The 18,417-nt window shown below is 37.2% G+C and overlaps 1 protein-coding gene across 7 annotated transcripts in view; it reads left to right on the top strand.

The window, feature by feature from the left end:
* The first annotated feature begins 3,703 nt into the window (after nucleotides 1–3,703).
* The window catches only part of ZNG1B (Zn regulated GTPase metalloprotein activator 1B), a 59,211-nt gene continuing 44,497 nt past the window's right edge, over nucleotides 3,704–18,417 (top strand). For 2 of the 7 annotated variants that reach the window (XM_055107387.2, XM_055107386.2), the window contains exons 1-4: nucleotides 3,747–4,045; nucleotides 7,083–7,169; nucleotides 9,499–9,595; nucleotides 10,692–10,783. In XM_055107387.2, coding sequence (XP_054963362.1) covers nucleotides 3,907–4,045; nucleotides 7,083–7,169; nucleotides 9,499–9,595; nucleotides 10,692–10,783 — 415 coding nt within the window. In that variant the 5' untranslated portion in view covers nucleotides 3,747–3,906. Of the gene's footprint in view, nucleotides 4,166–7,082; nucleotides 7,170–9,498; nucleotides 9,596–10,691; nucleotides 10,784–18,417 lie in introns of all 7 variants that reach the window. The other 5 variants (XM_055107389.3, XM_055107391.2, XM_055107388.2 and 2 more) reach the window with 5 other exon arrangements.

Genomic DNA, 18,417 nt, shown 5'->3' with positions numbered 1-18,417 from the left:
CAAAAAACACAAACACACAGAAAAAAGGCAAAATCTACAATTAGACAGCTCTCCAAAAAGGAAAATAGCCCTTGGAGAGCTCAAGGGCCTAATTAAAGAAGTGCAGAAACACAGTGGGCAAAAAAGCCCAGAATAACCATACAGAAAGAATTACTGGGAGATGGCAAACCTGAGAGTTTTGAGACATCTAGGAGCAAAGAAGCAGGAGGCAATTGTTATCGGCCGGGAGGCAGGGCCACTGCAGTCCCCACGGCCTGCTCTGTGGAGGACCCTGCAGCCTTTGCAGCTGAGGATCTCAGTATCCCCCAGGCTGCCTCCACTTTACAACTTTCCTGATGAAGGTCTCTTAGTGTTCATTGATAAGGATCACAGCAGCCTGCTCCAGAGTGGACACTGGTGGTTTTTGGCACTAAAAATACCTGAAGCCATGGGCATGTACATCACCCCAGAGAGGAGGATGCTGAGATACCTTCCTTCCACATCCTCCCAAGCAGCAGCCACTGTTGTGCAGCCTGGGAAGGGGTTGCCTCCCAGCCCCAACTCTGCATCATCACAGATCCAGGCTCCAGGACCTCATCCTGTGTTGGCAACTCAGACCCTGAGCCATTTCCATGTGGACCAGCCCCACCCCAGGCCCAGAGCTGCTGTCACTACAAGTGCACCCACACTCCAGAGCCTGGCCCTGAGGCTGCTCTGGAAATTGCCTAAGACATAACATAAATGGAGAATGTACAGCAACACAGTAGGGTGAAATGCAGAGAATAACCACACATAAAGCATCTCTGGGAGATGGCACACCTGAGAGACCTGAGAAATATTGAAAATGTGTCAAGAGTAATGAAACACATTAGTCTATAAGATCAAAAAAATGGAACTTATCCAGGATAAACATCAAGACATGCATCACTATACAGATTATAGTTCAAATGCTAAATCACATACAAAGAGAAAATCTCAAGTGTATTAAAAAAAAACTGGTTCATTATACCAGGGAAACAGTAATAAAACCTTGATTAACTGTTTATGGGACCAATAGAGGCAAGAAGACAGTGAGATTACATACTTACATGCTGGGTGGAGGGCACTCAACCAAGGATTCATTATCCAGTGAAAATATGCTTCAAAAATAAAGGTAAAGTAAAAACACTCATTTATGAACAAAATGAAGAGAAATGATTTCTTGTAGATATGCTCTATATATATTCAAGAGGCAATTTTTCAGAATCACAGGAAATGAGAGCAGATAGTAAGTTGAATGCACAGAAATAAATGCAGATTTCATAAATAGTAAAGAAAAGAGCAAGATGCAAGGAAAAACAAAAGAAAAACAGCATCTGTGATACTAATCTTTTAGAAAATTATTACACTGCTAATAAAATGTGACGTGTGGATTCATGCCACTGAGCTTAGGTTATTGCCTCCACTATTTTTGAAATGTAACATACTGTTACAACAATGCTATTTGGTCAACTTGACTGAGCTGGCCTCATAGGTTACAGGTTGCTCATTGTTAGAGATGAGACTTTAGACCAGACTGGACAACATAGTGAGACCCTGTCTCTACCAAAAAGAAAAAGAAAAATTAGCCAGATGTAATGGCATATGACTGGAGTCCCAGCTACTTGGGAGGCTGAGATGGGAGGATCACTTGAGCCCAGGAGTTTAGGACTGCAGTGAGCTGTGATCGTGCCAATGCAATCCATGCTGGGCAACAGAGTGAGACCCTGTCTCAAAAAACAGAAAGAGGGATTTTAGTATAACATTCAGCCAGTGCCATATTGGGAACCCACAAGAATGTACTTTAAAAAATATGTCAAAGAAGGTGGTGAGGGCTGTAATAGCTGCTATTCAGGCAGTAATGCAGTGCTGAAGGGACATCAAGCAAATAGTGTGATGCCTGTGGGTGCAATGTTACTCCTTCCCTTAGGTTGCCAAAAAAATCAATACTTCATAGCATTCCTGAAACGAAAAAGCTTATGAACCATTGTGTTTAGGGCGTAAGCTATCTATTTTGGGCTACCCATCACAGCTTCTCTCCTTTGGTAGAATAAAGTGAACTGAACCACCATGCCTAAGGTATTTGCCTTATTTCTTCCTCAGCTGGTTCATGGTTACATTGTCAAAGCTGGCAAAGCATTCAAGACCTGATTTCTCAGACCGAGTGTATGTGTGAATATAATATACTCATTTGCACAAATATAAACCCTCTGTCTTAACTGTGTTCTGCAAAAGGTGTGATAAATACTTTCAAGTTATATGTACTTATCAGTAGAACTAATGGAATACACACAGTATATTTGATGGGGAATTTCAGAGAAGGAAGGAAAAGTCAACCTTTTATTTGGCATCAGGATAGTAGTAAAACCTTCTACTTGTGCATCAGATAGATTTTTATGACCTAACCTGGACAAGTAACTTAACTCTTGGTGCCTCATGTTTGAAAGAGGGATAACACTCTACAGGGTCATTCTAAGAATTAAATATTGCCAAAACACATGAAAAGATTCTCAACCTTGTTAGTAATCAAGGAAATGCAAATGAAGATCACAATGAAGTCTTCTTTTGTACTCAATTGATTGGTGAAAAATGCATGCCTGATAATATTGACATACAGACCAATGAGATCTCTTATAATTTGCTGAGAAAATGTATCAATTTGTACAAACATTTTGAAAAATAATTGTGCATTTTCTTGTGAAGTAAAACATTTGAATAATCTAGGACCCAGCAATTCAACTCTTACACAGACACTCAAGAGGAAGTTGCACACACATATGTCAGGAAAAATGTTCATAGCAGCCCTGTTCATAAGAGCAAAACCTGGAACAATTGAGAGGAAATGAATAAATTGCCGTGTAGCCACACAATAGAATACAAGACAGCAGTGATGCTGAAAAATATAGCAAGCCTCAGGAGTTTATATATTATATGGATAATTTTATGAAGCTCAAAAACACCCAAAATTAAACAACATATTCTCTAAGTACATACATGGGATATGTGATAAAACTAAAAAGAAAACAGGGTATGATCAGCAATCCAGAACCAATTCATGACTGTTGTTACTATCTTATGGGGCAGGCTGTGGATTGGAAGCGGGGGCGGTGCACATAGGTACGTGTAACTTACTGGTAATGCTTTTAGGTTAGGAATGAGGTCAAAGGAGTTCACTATAAATTTATATTAGAAAGAAGGGCTATCTATGGATTAGTGATGAGAGTGTCATGCACCAGCAAATATGATTAATGAACTTAGGTTACCTGAGGTCCAAATAAATAATGAGAAAAAAGTAAATAAAAGTGATGCATGAATACTAAAAATTTGGAATTACATATATAATATGTAATAATAAAAAAAGAAAAAAGTGTCACTGGTTATCCTTCAGGTATAAAAATTACAATTAAAATTGTAATGTTATAACCTTCCATTCTTTCCCCTATGAATTAAAACTTTTTTTTTTTTTAACGAGACTAAAAAATCAAGTTGATAAAATCTATGCCCTGTGGGAACTGGTTAGGTCAGGCTACCCACTCCAGATTTCCAGCAGGCTGGCCTCAGCTCTACCTACAGCCAGTAGCTTATTAAGGCTCTAGGCGCCAGTGACACCTTCAGACAGGTGGTTAGTGCGCCCTAAGGACTCTCCGCAGCGTCGCTCAGGTTCACAGAACACGCCCAGGGGCGTGTCCAGCTGTCGTCGGGGAGGGCCCACCTCCCCGGGGGGTGTGGCTAAGGGACGAGGCACTTCTCGTCCAGAGCCCAGGTAATCCGGGCGGGATCAGCTGGCGTCGCGATGTGATGACGTCAGGCCCCGGGCAGGCCTGGAGTGGCGCGCTGGGCGTGCGCGGCTGCGGTCCGGCGTGTTGGTCCCCGCGGTTCAGCTGAGGTAGGGACGTGCTGTAGGCCGGAATGTTACCGGCTGTTGGATCTGCGGATGAGGAGGAGGATTGTCCTGAATTGGTTCCCGTTGAGACGACGCAAAGCGAGGAGGAGGAAAAGTCTGGCCTCGGCGCCAAGATCCCAGTCACAATCATCACCGGGTATTTAGGTAACTAACCATCCCAGTCACAAAATGCCGTGAACTCTGGTGTCGTGGGATTTTGCGGGCTGCCGGTGCCTCTTCTCCTGAGGCATTGGGGCCTCATGATCAAGAGCAAATGTCTTTGAGGTAGGGGCTGGGTCACTTGCTTCTCGTGTGGGTTACCTCTCATCTTGGGAGTTAATGATGCCCGGTCCCCTCTGCGTTCGATTCCCGTTTCTCAAGTGAGATGGAAAGTTAGCCTTTGAAACAAGGCTTTGAAGCTAAGACACGCCCCCCAATTGTCTCTGTGACCTCTTACCAGGTTATCTTACCTTCCTGACGCTCATCTACCTCACCTGAAAATGGAAAAATACCTGTCACCTGGGAAACAGGGCCGGAACCACCTACCTATTGCCATGAAAGGATGTCCCGTCTGTAAAATGCCCGACACGTGGGGCTTTCGTCGGTAGATTCCCCTTCCCCACGAGCCACAGTCCTCCAGCCAGTTGGCAGGAAGTGCTCCCATCTTAAACGCTTTTTTTTTTGGAGGTCTGTTTGTAAACCACTGCGTAGGAAGTAAGAATAAAATCTCTGTCCTCCAAGACTATTTCTCAAACTAAGAACGTTGAGAGTGTACAGGGATACTCGAAACCACAAGTTTGTGAAGTTGGTAGTTTCGTGAAGGGCGGTTTATGCACTTACACTAGAAGTTTCTTACTGGAAAAGTCTGAGAAATATATTTTTAAACCTTACAGTTAAATAGAAGGGCTAGAACAAATATATGACTGTATTAGAAGTTTGGAAAAAGTTAAGAAATGTAAATAAAATGATACTGTTTCCGAGAAATAATATTCTTAGTTGTTGCTAGAGACAGGTACAGACTTGGGCCACTTCGTGACCTTTTATGTAAAAATAAGAAATAACTGCTTTTGTTTTTTTAAAAACTTTGTAGACTGTAAGTTTATTCCCGTTTTTTGCTCGGAAGTAATTTTATAAAGGAATTTATTTTGGGCATTTCCCCACAGTTATTCAGAGGCTGCTCTGCTGAGAAGATGAACAAATTTCTTGTCCAAAACAATGTATTTCAAACGTGCCGCTCGGGCCTTTCCCGTATTGCTCACTGGTAGGTCAGTAGATCATTGGAGAAAATGATCTGAAGCTCAGGAGTGAGAATTAATACCAGCAACCTTGTTGCTGAATCTAGGGATAGTTTCACTCCTATCCCTGACCATTTTCCCTTTTTGAAACACTGTTCCTTTGGCTTCTATTACATTTTTCTTCTGATTTTTCCACCTGCTTCTCTGGCTTCTTTTTAAGGCTCCCTCCTTCTTCCCCCTTTGTCCATCTTTAGCTACACACCTGTGTAATTTCTATTTTGATGTCCTACAACTTAAAACTTAACATGTCTGAAACTTCGTCTGTTACCATCCCCCCAAATCCTGCTTCTGTGATCCCAACCATTTGGAATACTCTAAAAGCCTCCTGACTAATCTGGAGTCTTGCTGCCCTTTAATTTATTCGTTGCATGTTAGCCTTAATGATCTTTATAAATGTCAATCCGACTGCGTCACACCTTTCAGTGGCATCCCTATGGGTTAAAATCCAAATTCCTTAACATGAATTACAAGGACCTGTAGGATCTGGATCTTGCCAACCTTTCCAGCCTACCAAATTGGCCCCGCACAATGAACTAATGTTACTTCAAAGGTGCCAAGTGTTTTAGCCCCTTGGAATAGGTACTTTTTTACTGTGACTCCTCTGGCTAGATGTCCCTCTTAGGTTCTCCATAGCATTTTGTGCATCTCCTATTGAATATGTCACCCTGTGACATAATTGCCTCCTTATTCACTGAATTCCCCTCCATTCCCCCCTTCCCTTAATATTTCTAAGCTCTATGAAGGCAGAGACTATCTTGTTCACTTTTTCACCAAGGCCCAGCATAAATCTGTAACGTATTAGAAACCTTCGAATGAATGAGCTATGTCTTAAAGTGTTTTTTTTTTTTCATAATATGGTTAAAAAGCCCTAGTAAATCTTCTCTTAGAAGATTTCTTACATTCACCCTTTCCTTTCAGTTTTCACATCATTGCCCTGTGAAACACTCATGTTCAGGGCCTCTGTCTCAGGCTTGGACTGGTTTTAAGATTTTCCTCATTGCCCTAAGTCTCTCTCTTCCATTCTATACTTCATATTTTTGTGATGTTGAGCTTCCTAAAGTACTCTAAATATAAGCCTTCATCTCTTAAAAAGCTTTGAAAGGAATATGACCTAAAAGATATTAATACCCTAATACTCCGTAAAATCTTCCTAGTTATAGGAAGATCTAGTTATATACTAGAAAACTTAATGTATTTCAGAAGACATGTATAGCCTACATGTAAAAGTTTTTAGCAGCACTGTAATAGTAAAACACTGGAAACAAACCAAATGTCCAACAACAAAAAAAAAAGATAAAGAAATGATATAGCCATACAATTGAACTACAATACTATGCAGTTAGGATTTTCTTTTTTTCCTCTATGAATTTTAGTGTGTACGGTTCACAAGACTATTTTTTTTCTACTGGAGATTGACATATTGGGTTTCATATGCCACCTGCTGGATAAAGTTGGTATAGCTTTATGAATTTATCTTACTGAACATTCTGTCCATTGACGACACTACCTGGCTCTATTCCCCATTTCATAAAAACTTTTATAGATTGTTTAAAGCATACTATAAGTAGCCATATAGTCAGCCTGAAGTTGCGTCTCGTTAATGTTGAAATACAAGGTCATTATAAATAAAAGAGTGTGTGTAAATTTTAGGGAAGGTTAGGCTAGGTTGAAGAAACTGTTTCAACTTGTAGGAGTGTTTGTAAATATTTATAAAATTTTATGTCTCCATAAAGTATTTTGCAACAGGTTTCAAAGGATGCTTTAATCTTATCCTCTAGGATATTCTATACTAAAATAATATATGAAAAATAGCACGCAAATTCTCAAAAACGTTAGGATTCTTTATATGTTTTTTGTATCTTTAAAATTATTTTGAATTTTTTATTTACAAAAAATATGTTTTATAGGTGCTGGGAAGACAACACTTCTGAACTATATTTTGACAGAGCAACATAGTAAAAGAGTAGCGGTCATTTTAAATGAATTTGGGGAAGGTAAGTAAAGTTCAATAAATGTCATGTTGCAAGATTTTGTGTGACTGTTTATTCCTCTGGTGAATTGATATTCCATATTTAAAAATGAAAATGCAAGGTATTGTATTGATGTGGATAGCTTTAGAAAAGTTGGATTAATTTCTGTTAAGATTTATATGGGTTGAGATACTGAAATTAGTTTTAATAAAATTTTATTTTGTATAACTTTGGAATTCTTATTAACAGAATTAAACTACATTTTTACATGAAATAAATGACTCCAGAAGTAAAAATCTAGACATATGAAAAAACGTTTATTTCTTATTTTATTTTATTTTTTTTTGAGATGGAGTCTCTCTCTGTCGCCAGGCTGGAGTGCAGTGGTGCAATCTCAGCTCACTGCCACCTCTGTCTCCTGGGTTAAAGTGATTCTCCTGCCTCAGCCTCCCGAGTAGCTGGGACTACAGGCGTGCGCCACCATGCCCAGATAATTTTTGTATTTTTAGTAGAGACAGGGTTTCACCATGTTGGCCAGGATGGTCTTGAGCTCCTGGCCTTGTGATCCACCCGCCTCGGCCTCCCAAAGTTGCTGGGATTACAGGCATGAGGCACCATGCCTGGCCAAAAAATGTTTTTTTTAGGAATTAGGAAGGCACTTTTGTATGGACTCTATTGCAACTCATGAAAAATATTTGAAAATGCTTCTGTTATTAGTTAACTTTGTTTAATTTTTATTATCTGCAATGCAGTTAAAACTCAATATTTTTAAAATAAAGGTAAACATATGGTCTTTATCCTCATGTATTTTAAGTTATCTGTGAAAATAAGTGTGCTTAACTTCTCAACTGAAATATTAAACTGTAGTCAAAAAAATAGCTCTAGACACAATACTTCTGTTATCTTTATAGGAGTTTTTCTTCTTAAGTATGAATTGTAATCAAAGCTCACTTCTAGCCAAAAAACAATATCTATTAAACGATTTCTTTTCAAATGTACTATTTTTTTTCAGTTGTAAAAAGTAAAAGAGCTAGGTTTTATGAACAGGATGGGAAGCCAGTTATATTCGATTTCTGGTTTTAATAAACTAAAGAGAAAAGTGCTTTTTAGGCAAAAATCCTGAGATTTCTAATAACAGACTTTTTTTCATCATCTTATTAAATAACCTATTGCACACTGATTACATTTATTCTTACTATTTTCTTTATTTTTTCCTGGATCATTTTCGCAATTTTATTTTTCACAGCATTCTCAATACTTTTCTTCATGTTTCATTAATGTTCTGTATATAGTCCAAATTCTGTAGCAACCTCTTTAGAAGCTCTTTATTAATACCTAGCTGAAATATAAAAAATATGTAAGTGTAAAACTACTCGATTTTATGGGAGCTCATTTGCTTAGTGGACTTTTAGAACTTCACCGTTTGGTATATTTCTTTATTAGAGGAAAAGTAAAACATTTAAAATAATTCTTATAGATAACAAGCATTTCAAATATAGTTTATTCTTTCTTAAGTAAGTATTGCTAGGAAAATATGTGAATTTGACTAAAAGTTTAGGTTTTTTTTTTTTTTGAGATGGAGTCTCGCTGTGTTGCCCAGGCTGGAGTGCAGTGGCACAGTCTCAGCTCACTGCAACCTCCGCCTCCCGGGTTCACGCCATTCTCCTGCCTCAGCCGCCTGAGTAGCTGGGACTACAGGCGCCCGCTACCACACCTGGCTAATTTTTTGTAATTTTAGTAGAGATGAGGTTTCATTGTGTTAGCAAGGATGGTCTCGATCTCCTGACCTTGTGATCCACCCGCCTTGGCCTCCCTATAAGTTTAATTTTTAAATGAGCACATGGTACACTGGCCAAAAACCTTCCTCAAGATGAACTAGGGTTTTTACTCGTTGGGAATATTCAGCAGTTTGTCTAACAGAAACAATTTAGAAGAAGAATGAAAAGAAAAAGGTAGATAAGGCAGTCTCTTAAGAGGTTGAAGGGCATACAAAATCCAGTATATAAAACATACTAGTCTATTTAGAAAGTTTAACCTGGAAAAGAAAAAAATGCCTTCAAGGTAGCTACTTTATTAAGAAATGGGGATGGCCAAGTAAGAGGCCTAAGGAGGAAGTAGGTATGTTTATCAGTTTAGGATGTGTCTTTTTCAGGGCTTAAGTCATCTTAAATAAAAGCTAAAATAATGTAGTGTACTGTAATTTAGATATCGAGGCTGCATGAATAAAATGAAAGAATATAAGTTATAAAATGCAGTTTCTGCTTTAAGATCTCCATTATTGAGTTATCCTTATCTTTGTTTTTTGTTGGCTAATGGACATAAGCTAAAGAGTGCTGTTTGTTAATTATTCTAGGAAGTGCGCTGGAGAAATCCTTAGCTGTCAGCCAAGGTGGAGAGCTCTATGAAGAGTGGCTGGAACTTAGAAACGGTTGCCTCTGCTGTTCAGTGAGGTGAGGAATGTGTTTACTGTGTACATGGTTTACTAGAAATGTTTATTGATTATATTTCCAGCTTTAATTTTCTTGAGTAATTTAACTGAATTTACACAGTTTGCTTCATTGCATTTTCAAACAAATAGAAAATAAACTTATTAGGAAGCATTTTCTTAAAGTGTTTCTTGCTGTCTTTTCTATCTGCTCTAATGTTTTGGTCCTTTTATTGAGTTTTTATTGCTTTTGATGTCAGGGCTTATTTAATCTCTAGTGCATGAAAGTCTCATATGTAAAAAATGATTACTCTGAATTTAATCTGTCATTGGTCATATTTCTAAGTGTTCAACCTTATAAAAAAAAATGACTATCAAAAAAGAGAAAAACCTTACATTATGTTCTACTAGTTAAGTTTCCAAGGACAGTGTTCACTAGTCTACCATAGACCCTAGAAGAGTTACCCAACACATAGTAGCGCTCAAATATTTGTTGAATGAATTATAAAAATGACTACTTGTACGTTAATTTTGTGTATTCTAGTGAATTAAATCTCTTCGGCATCATTTACTCCCTTAGGTATTTGACTTTGTGTCAAATGTTTTGGCAAGGATAAAATTATAACAGACTTTCTTGAACAACCAAAATATAATCTATTAAGGATTTTCCTTCACTTTTGATAAAATAAGAAAAAAGGAAATTAAAACCTTGCATCCTAATGTAAAATAGAATTATATGGTGTTTTATATCAGTGTCCCTTTAGCTATTATATTAAACTACTATAGTTAATAAATTTTATCATTATTTTGTATGTTGGTTTTTAAAAATTTCATAAAGCTATAAAAAGATACTTGGTCAGATAAAGTTTCCTCTGCTTTTAATTTTCATAAAGTATTATTATGTATATGATTTCTTTTTACCTATTATATATATGCATCTATTGTTTTCTCACTGGTAAATATGGGACGGACATTTTGTTAGAAGGTTAGAAGTGAGTTAAATTTTCACATTCCTAAGGGTACTTTTGTCTCGGGTTGTTGAATATATTTTAAAGTGTTTATAATAATCACTTCAAAATATTTAGGTAATTAACTGTAAATTATGTTTTGGTATTCTCCAGGGACAATGGCCTTAGAGCTATTGAGAATTTGATGCAAAAGAAGGGGAAATTTGATTACATACTGTTAGAGACCACTGGATTAGCAGATCCTGGTAAGAAGTGAGATTATTAATAACCAGAATATAGTTCTGTGATATATTGTAAATAGATGTATTAGAGGAATATCTAAAATGAGTATTAAAGCTTTTGTTAGTATTAAACCAAAAACTTTTTTTGGTTTAAAAGAGGAAAAGTACTCAGTTGTCATTTTCTTTGGCAGTTGAATGAATGAACAGAGTATTTCTTGGTACTTTTAAGCTGTTAATAGAATTTGAAGTTTTATTGATTGACTTAGGATTATTTGTAAGAACAGAAGTTGTTAAAAATAAGGACATGTAGGAAGAGCAGAGACGTTCTACCTCTAAGTACAGTTGTCCCTTGGCATCCATGGGGTATTAGTTCCGGAACCTCTGAGGATACCAAAATCTATTAATGTTCAAGTCCCTTACATAAAATGGTGTAGTATGTGCCTATAACCTATGCACATCCTCCCATATACTTTAAATCATCTGTAGATTACTTATAATACCTAATACAATGTAAGTGCTGTGTAAGTAGTTATTATACTGCATTGATAAGGGAATCATGACAGGAAACTCTGAACTCTACTATGGAAAGCTACACAGAGTCAACCTGTTTCTAACAATGGGTTTCTGTTACCTTCTTACCAAGCTCTAATTCTTGATAAAGTCTGCTTATTTTCCCCAAATAACTTTTAGATAAAATCTTCATTTTCAGTTTGCATAAAAGTTAGTGCTTATTCTGTGAATCTGACCCATACCATTATTTTTTTTTTGATCTGGGTCTCTGGCATTGGGGCGATTTGTAAAACTATATTAAAGTATTTGGGGGTAATTTACTAAACAGGTCATAGTTGTCCAAAAGAAATATTGAAGTATCCTGAGAGTTCAAATGTGATCAGTGGTTATTGTAATTAAAACAATTACATAATAACATCGTCCCCATGTTTTCAAAGTAGTATTGAATTAGGCTATTTTGGTCCTTATAGTAGGCATGGGTTTTCATACCTTTCTGATAAATCTGACTGATGATAGGACTTGGACTAATATGTTGGTGTTAAATATTTGAATCTGGTAAGAAAGAAAAATATATTGTATGCTTTTATTAGAAATAGCAAATATCAGTTTATTTCATCATAGCCAGTTTTGCCATTTTATAGACAAAAACTTGATACTTTTGAGAGTTTAATTAAACACGATTCAGCTTTTCAGAGGAAGAAAGAAAAACTAAAGATCACAGAGAAAGCTTTTATACAAATTGTAGTTATAAAAAATGTTAATGTTTCTTGCTTCTAACTTTCTTTACAATAAAGATTTTATTGTTTGGGTAAAGATGGAACATTCATTGTAAAAAAATTTAAATACCTAAAAAATACAAAGAAGAAAGTTGAAAAGTAATCATCTCACTATTCTGATATACAAGTAGGGGCTGGGCATGGTGGCTCATGCCTGTAATCCCAGCACTTTGGGAGGCTGAGGCAGGTGGATCCCTTGAGGCCAGGAGTTCAAGACCAGCCTAGCCAACATGGTGAAATCCAGTCTCTACTGAAAATTCAAAAACTAGCCAGGCGTTGTGGCGCACCCCATAATCCCAGCTACTCAGGAGGCTAAGGCATGAGAATCGCTTGAAAGCTGGGAGGCGGAGGTTGCGGTGAGCCGAGATCACGCCACTGCACTCCAGCCCAGGCAACAGAGCAAGACTGTATACACACACACACACACGCACATGCACACGCACACACACACACACATTCATACACACACACACAAGTAGGTAAATTTTATTCCAGGGATCTCTCTATGCCAGTGCTACTTGGTAGTATGTTGAATGGCAGCCTCAGCCTCAGCTGGGAGCTTGTTAGAAAGGCAAATTCTTGACCAACCCAGATCTACTGAATCGGAATCTCTAAGGGAGGGGGTCAAGCAAGCTGTTTTTAATAAGCCCTTCAGGTGATTCTTATACTGTACAGCCATACCGCAGGGATATTGTGGGCTTAGTTCCATATCACTGCAGTAAACTGAATATCACAATAGAGTGAGTCACACACATTTTTTTGTTTCCCCTTGCATATAAAAGTTATGTGTTTTGGCCAGGTGTGATGTCACAGGCCTGTAGTCCCAGCTACTTGGGAGGATCACTTGAGCTCAGGAGTTTGAGGCTGCAGTGAGTCATGATTGCACCACTGCACTCCAGCCTGGATGACAGCATGAGACCCCATTTCTTAAAAAAAAAAAAAAAAAAAAAAAGCTGTGTTTATACTATACTGTAGTCTATAAAATGTGTAATAGAATTGTCTAAAAAACATACATACCTTAATTAAAAATATTTATTGCTAAAAAATGCTAACGATCATCTCAGCTTTCAGCAAGTCATAATCTTTTTGCTGGTAGAGGGTCTTGCCACAATGTTGATGGGTGCTGACCAATCAGGGTAGCAGTTACTGAAGGTTGGGGTGGCTATCGCAATTTCATAAGATGATAATGAAGTTTGCTGCATTAGTTGACTCTCCCTTTCATAGAAGATGTCTCTATGGCACATGATGCTATTTGATAGCATTTTACCCACAGTATGACTTCTTTCAAAATTGGAGTCAGTCCTCTCAAACCCTGCTCTATCAATGAAGCTTCTGTCATATTTTAAATCCTTTGTTGTCATTTCAACAGTGTTCATAGCATCTTCACCAGGAGTAGATTCCATCTCAAGAAACCACGTTCTTTTCCCGTCCATAAGAAACAACTTCTCATTAGTTAAAGTTTTCTTATGAGATTGCAGGAATTGAGTCACATCTTCAGACTCCCCTTCTAATTCTAGTTCTCTTACTGTTTCCACCACATCTGCAGTTATTTCCTCCATTGAAGTCTGAAATCCCTCAAAGTCATCTGTGAGGGCTGGAATCATCTTTTGAACTCCTATTCATGTTGATACTTTGATCTCCCATGAATCACAAATGTTCTTAATGGCATCTAGAATGATGAATCCTTTCCAGAAGGCTTTCAATTTACTTTGCCCAGATCCATCAGAGGAATCACTGTCTATGGTAGCTATAGCCTTATGAAATATATTTCTTAAATAAGACTTAAAAGTCAAAGTTACTCCTTGATCAGTGGGCTGCAGAATGGATGTTGTGTTAGCAGGCATGAAAACAACATTAATCTCCTTGTACATCTCCATCACAGCTCTTGGGTGATCAGGTGCGTTGTCAATGAGCAATAATATTTTGAAGGAATCTTTTTTTTTCTAAGCAGTAGATCTCAATGGTGGGCTTAAAATAAACCATGCTGTAAACAGATGTGCTGGCATCTAGGCTTTATTATTTATAGAAAACAGGCAGAGGAAATTTAGCATAATTCTTAATGGCCCTAGAATTTTCAGGATGGTAAATGATTATTGGCTTCAACTTGAAGTCACCAGCTGCTTTAGCCTGTAACAAGAGAGTCAGCCTGTCCTTTGAATCTTTGAAGCCAGGCATTGACTTCTCTATAGCTATGAAAGTCCTAAATGGCATCTTCTTCCAAAAAGAGGCCATTTCATCTCCATTAAAAATCTGTTGCTGGCCGGGCTCGGTGGTTCATGCCTGCAATCTCAGCACTTTGGGAGGCCGAGATGGGCAGATCACGAGTTCAGGAGTTCAAGACCAGCCTGGCCAACATAGTGAAACCCCATCTCGACTAAAAATACCAAAAATTAGCCTGGCTTGGTGGTGGGAGCCTGTAATCCCAGTTACTTGGGAGGCTGAGGCAGGAGAATGGCTTGAACCCGGGAGGCAGAGGTGGCAGTGAGCTGAGATTGCACATTGCACTCCAGCCTGGGTGACAGAGCGAGACTCCATCTCAAAATAAATGAATAAATAAATAAAAAATAAGTCTGTTGCTTAGTGTAGCTACTTTCATGAATGATGTTAGCTACATCTTCTAGGTAGTTTACTACAGCTTCTATATCAGCATTTGCTGCTTTCCCTTGCACTTTTATGTTATGGAGATGGCTTCTTTCTTTAAATCTTGTGAACCAACCTCTGCTACCTTCCAACTTTTCTTCTCTAGCTTCCTCACCTCTCTCAGCCTTCATAGAACTGAAGAGAGTTAGGGTTGCTCTGAATTAGGCTTTGGCTTAAGGGAACATTGTGGCTTGTTTGATCATCTATCCAGACCACCTCATATCAGCAATAAGGCTGTTTTATTATCATTTGTGTGTTTACTGGAGTAGCACTTTTAATTTCCTTCAAGAACTTTTCCTTTGCATTCACAACTTAGCTAACTGGCTCAAGAGACCTAGCTTTTGGCGTATCTTGGCTTTCAACATAACTTCCTCACTAAGCATAATCATTTCTAGCTCTTGATTTAAAGTGAGAAACAGGTGACTGTTCCTTTCACTTGAACACTTAGAGGCCATTGTAGGATATTAATTGGCCTAGTTTCATGTTGATCATATTCTTTATGTTGTCATGGTTCTGTCATAATTCTTTTAGTTCTATGTTTTAATAGTTTTGGTGCTCACTACCAGTACTGTTGCTTCTCCATTCCCGAGTTAGTCTATCTCCTGATTGAATTTCATTGTCAGGCAGTCTTTTCAAGTTACAGGTACTGCATGCATTCTTTGGGTTCTCATACACTTCATTGATTCAAAATATTTGTCTTTTGTTTTTATATTACTTGAAGGATTACTTGGCTAGGTATAAAATTTATCAGTCACACTTTTTTCCCCCTCAACTTTGTAAATGTTGTTCCATAATCTCCTAGTGTTTGATTGGCTGGATTTCTTTGTCCAATGTTTTCTCCTTTTATTAGGAAGAATTTGTGAGTATTATAGTCTCTGAGTTTCAATGCTTGCTGTTTTCTTTAATGCTTGAGAATGTCTGTCTATTGCTTTCGTTCCTGAAAAATAACTTGTTTGGGAACACTTTCATTAGAACTTTGTGGTCACTGTTTTATTATTTTGGGACATCTAGTGTTACTGTAGAAAAGTCTGATTTTTCTCCCTCCCTCCTTGAAGGCACTTTTTTTTTTTTAAATCTAAAATGCCTGAGAGTTTTCTTCTTTATTTTCGAAATTCAGTAATATAAACAAGGTATATCTAAGTGTCACTTATAATCATTTTTCCCTAAATTATAATATGCCCTTAGTTCTTCTAAGAACATTTTCCTTGTTTATTACCATGAATACTTTTTTTTGGTCAAATTATTAGATCCTCTACTTCATGACACCAGTTTTTTTAATACTGAATTTTCTTTTGTTCTTCGTATGTATTCTAATTGCTTTGATTTTGTCTTTTCAGATGCTGTGATCATCTGAAGGCTTTCTTTTTGTCAATAATTCTGTTTTCTCCAGTGTCTGTCCTGTTTTTGATATTTTAAATGAATTAATTGGTTAAGTCATTGTGTTATATAGGCTCTAAGTTTCTTTAGCACTACAAACTGCATTTTCATCTTATTCTGCTGCTTCTTGCTTTTGAGCTTGTTTATTATAAGGTTGTATTGTTTTCAAGTTCTTCATTATGATGAAGTTGTTGAGAATTTTCTTTAGTTTTTATTGGGTTATGTATCCTTCCAGAATGGGTTCTTTGCCACTTGTGTGCCCTATTCATTTCTTCATTTTGTGTTCTTTCTTGCTTTTTATTCCCTGTATGTGTGTGTTTCTTTTTGTCAGGCTGTAATACATATGCATACATGTTTCTTCTTGATATGGGAGAACTTCTATGTGGTGCTGATGGGAAATATTTTTAATACTCCACTCTCCTTACCCAAGTTTGTTTTTCTCCTGAGCCCTAGTTTGAAAGCTGTATATTGTTGGAGTGGAGGGAAAGAGAAGGGAAAAGTGGTGATTCAGAGAGCCAAAGGGGGCAATGTGGCTTTTAGGCTCTGCTCTCTTGAAGTACCAAGTATTTCACTCTTGGGTCTGCCCAACTGCTTATGAATAAAATTCCTTTGCCTTGTATGGGGACATCATTCGACCTCAGACCTCTCATTTCTCTTTGTTCTGAGCCCTAGAATGTGACCTGACCGTCTCCTTCCCAAAGCATGGAGATGGTTAAAACTCACTCTTGAAATTTTTTTGTTGACTTTTCCTTGTGTTGCTTATTCATTCCTCGGCTCAACTTTTTGCCATTTTGGAGTGTATTTCTGGTAAGTGTTTAGGATTTTGTAAACTATTTCCCTACAACCTCTTATTGGAGGTAGGGGTAGAGTTGGGAATGACCATCAATCACCTATAACTTTGTTTCTTATTTTGACTATCAGTCTTCAAAATTTATGGCAGGCCCTTTTATATTTGGTTGCTGCTAATAAAATGTTGGCCTTTTTGTTTTATTTTTTATTTTTATTTTTTGTTTTATTAGATTTTGAAGAAGGGAGATTCTAAAATGTAGTTCAGGTTTTCTCAGTGTCAGCACAAATAACATTTTGGGTTGGATCATTATTTGTTGTGAGGGGGTTGCCCTGTGCAGAGTAGGATATTTAACAACATCCCTGGCTTCTACCCACTAGATGCCAGTAGCATTCCCCTAGTTAAGACAACCAAAAACATCTTCAGACATTGCCAAATATTCCCTGGGGAGAAAAGCACCCTGGTTTGAGAGCCACTGATCAATTTTGTTCATTCATGTTTACTCCTCCTAAATACCTACATCCAAATTTTAAATAGATCTTTCTCATGTAGTCTGGCAAGTATTATATCAAAGATAAATACCAGTTTTAGGATAAAGCATTAATATACTCTTACATTTCAACTTAAGAGGCAAATATTAACAGTAGGATTTGTAAACTATTTATTGGAATAAAAATCAATGAATTTTTAAAAATTACAAAATGATTTATGTATGTTAGATATTTTACTGAGTGAAAAAATTCATGCTTTTTTAAATGACTTATTGTTTGGAGTAGTGATACAGTAGGTTTAATTTTCCCCCTCATTAATTAAAATCATGTTTTAGCCAAGAAAGTGAACAAAATTCTTATTGGCAATTCAGTTGTTTCCCGTTTTGGAGACTGACACTCTCCAGTTCTAAGTTAAATAATCATGGTAAAGTAATTTCCTTGAAAAGAACGGACATTGATTCAGCCCCTGTTACTCACAAATCCTATTTGAGTCAAATTGGAAAACTATTAAGTTTTTGGGAAAAAAATAAATAGGTATCAGGAAACCATTAGATCTTGTGGCCCTTGCTATATCTTGCATGAGTAATCACTGTAAACAGCTGACAGGTATTTCATTGTTGACACCGAGTGATGCTTGGGGGACCACATCTTGTCAGAGTAGGTGGACAGCTTTAGACGTTGGAATGAGTTTGATTATCCTTGTTTTTCTCCTACACTCATTCTTTTAGACAGCCCTGTCACTAACTGGGCCTGTGATGCTTTCAAAAATCAAATACTTTCCTTGCTGTCAGTTTTCTTTTTCTTGCGTTGTGGCATACTAATCAGGGTATGTGGTTTGGTACTGAACCAATTTCTGTCAAAAGCAAGTTTTAATTTATTATTTAGGAAAAATTTTTCCTAAGACCCAGGTTTTATACAGTACTAAATAAATAGTGTGAGAAATAATTAGTAATGCCATAGAGTATATAATTTTACTTCTAGTTCTACACAGATTACAAGTAAATATTTTTTGGGCAAGTGATTTTGGAATTATCTATGTTTTGTTTTCCTTTTCCTTTAGAATGATAATTCACTATT

The sequence above is a fragment of the Pan paniscus genome, chromosome 12, assembly GCF_029289425.2.
Source record: "Pan paniscus chromosome 12, NHGRI_mPanPan1-v2.0_pri, whole genome shotgun sequence".
Lineage (NCBI taxonomy): Eukaryota > Metazoa > Chordata > Mammalia > Primates > Hominidae > Pan > Pan paniscus.
Note: the sequence above shows the minus strand (reverse complement) of the source record. Positions and strands in the feature narration are given on the sequence as shown.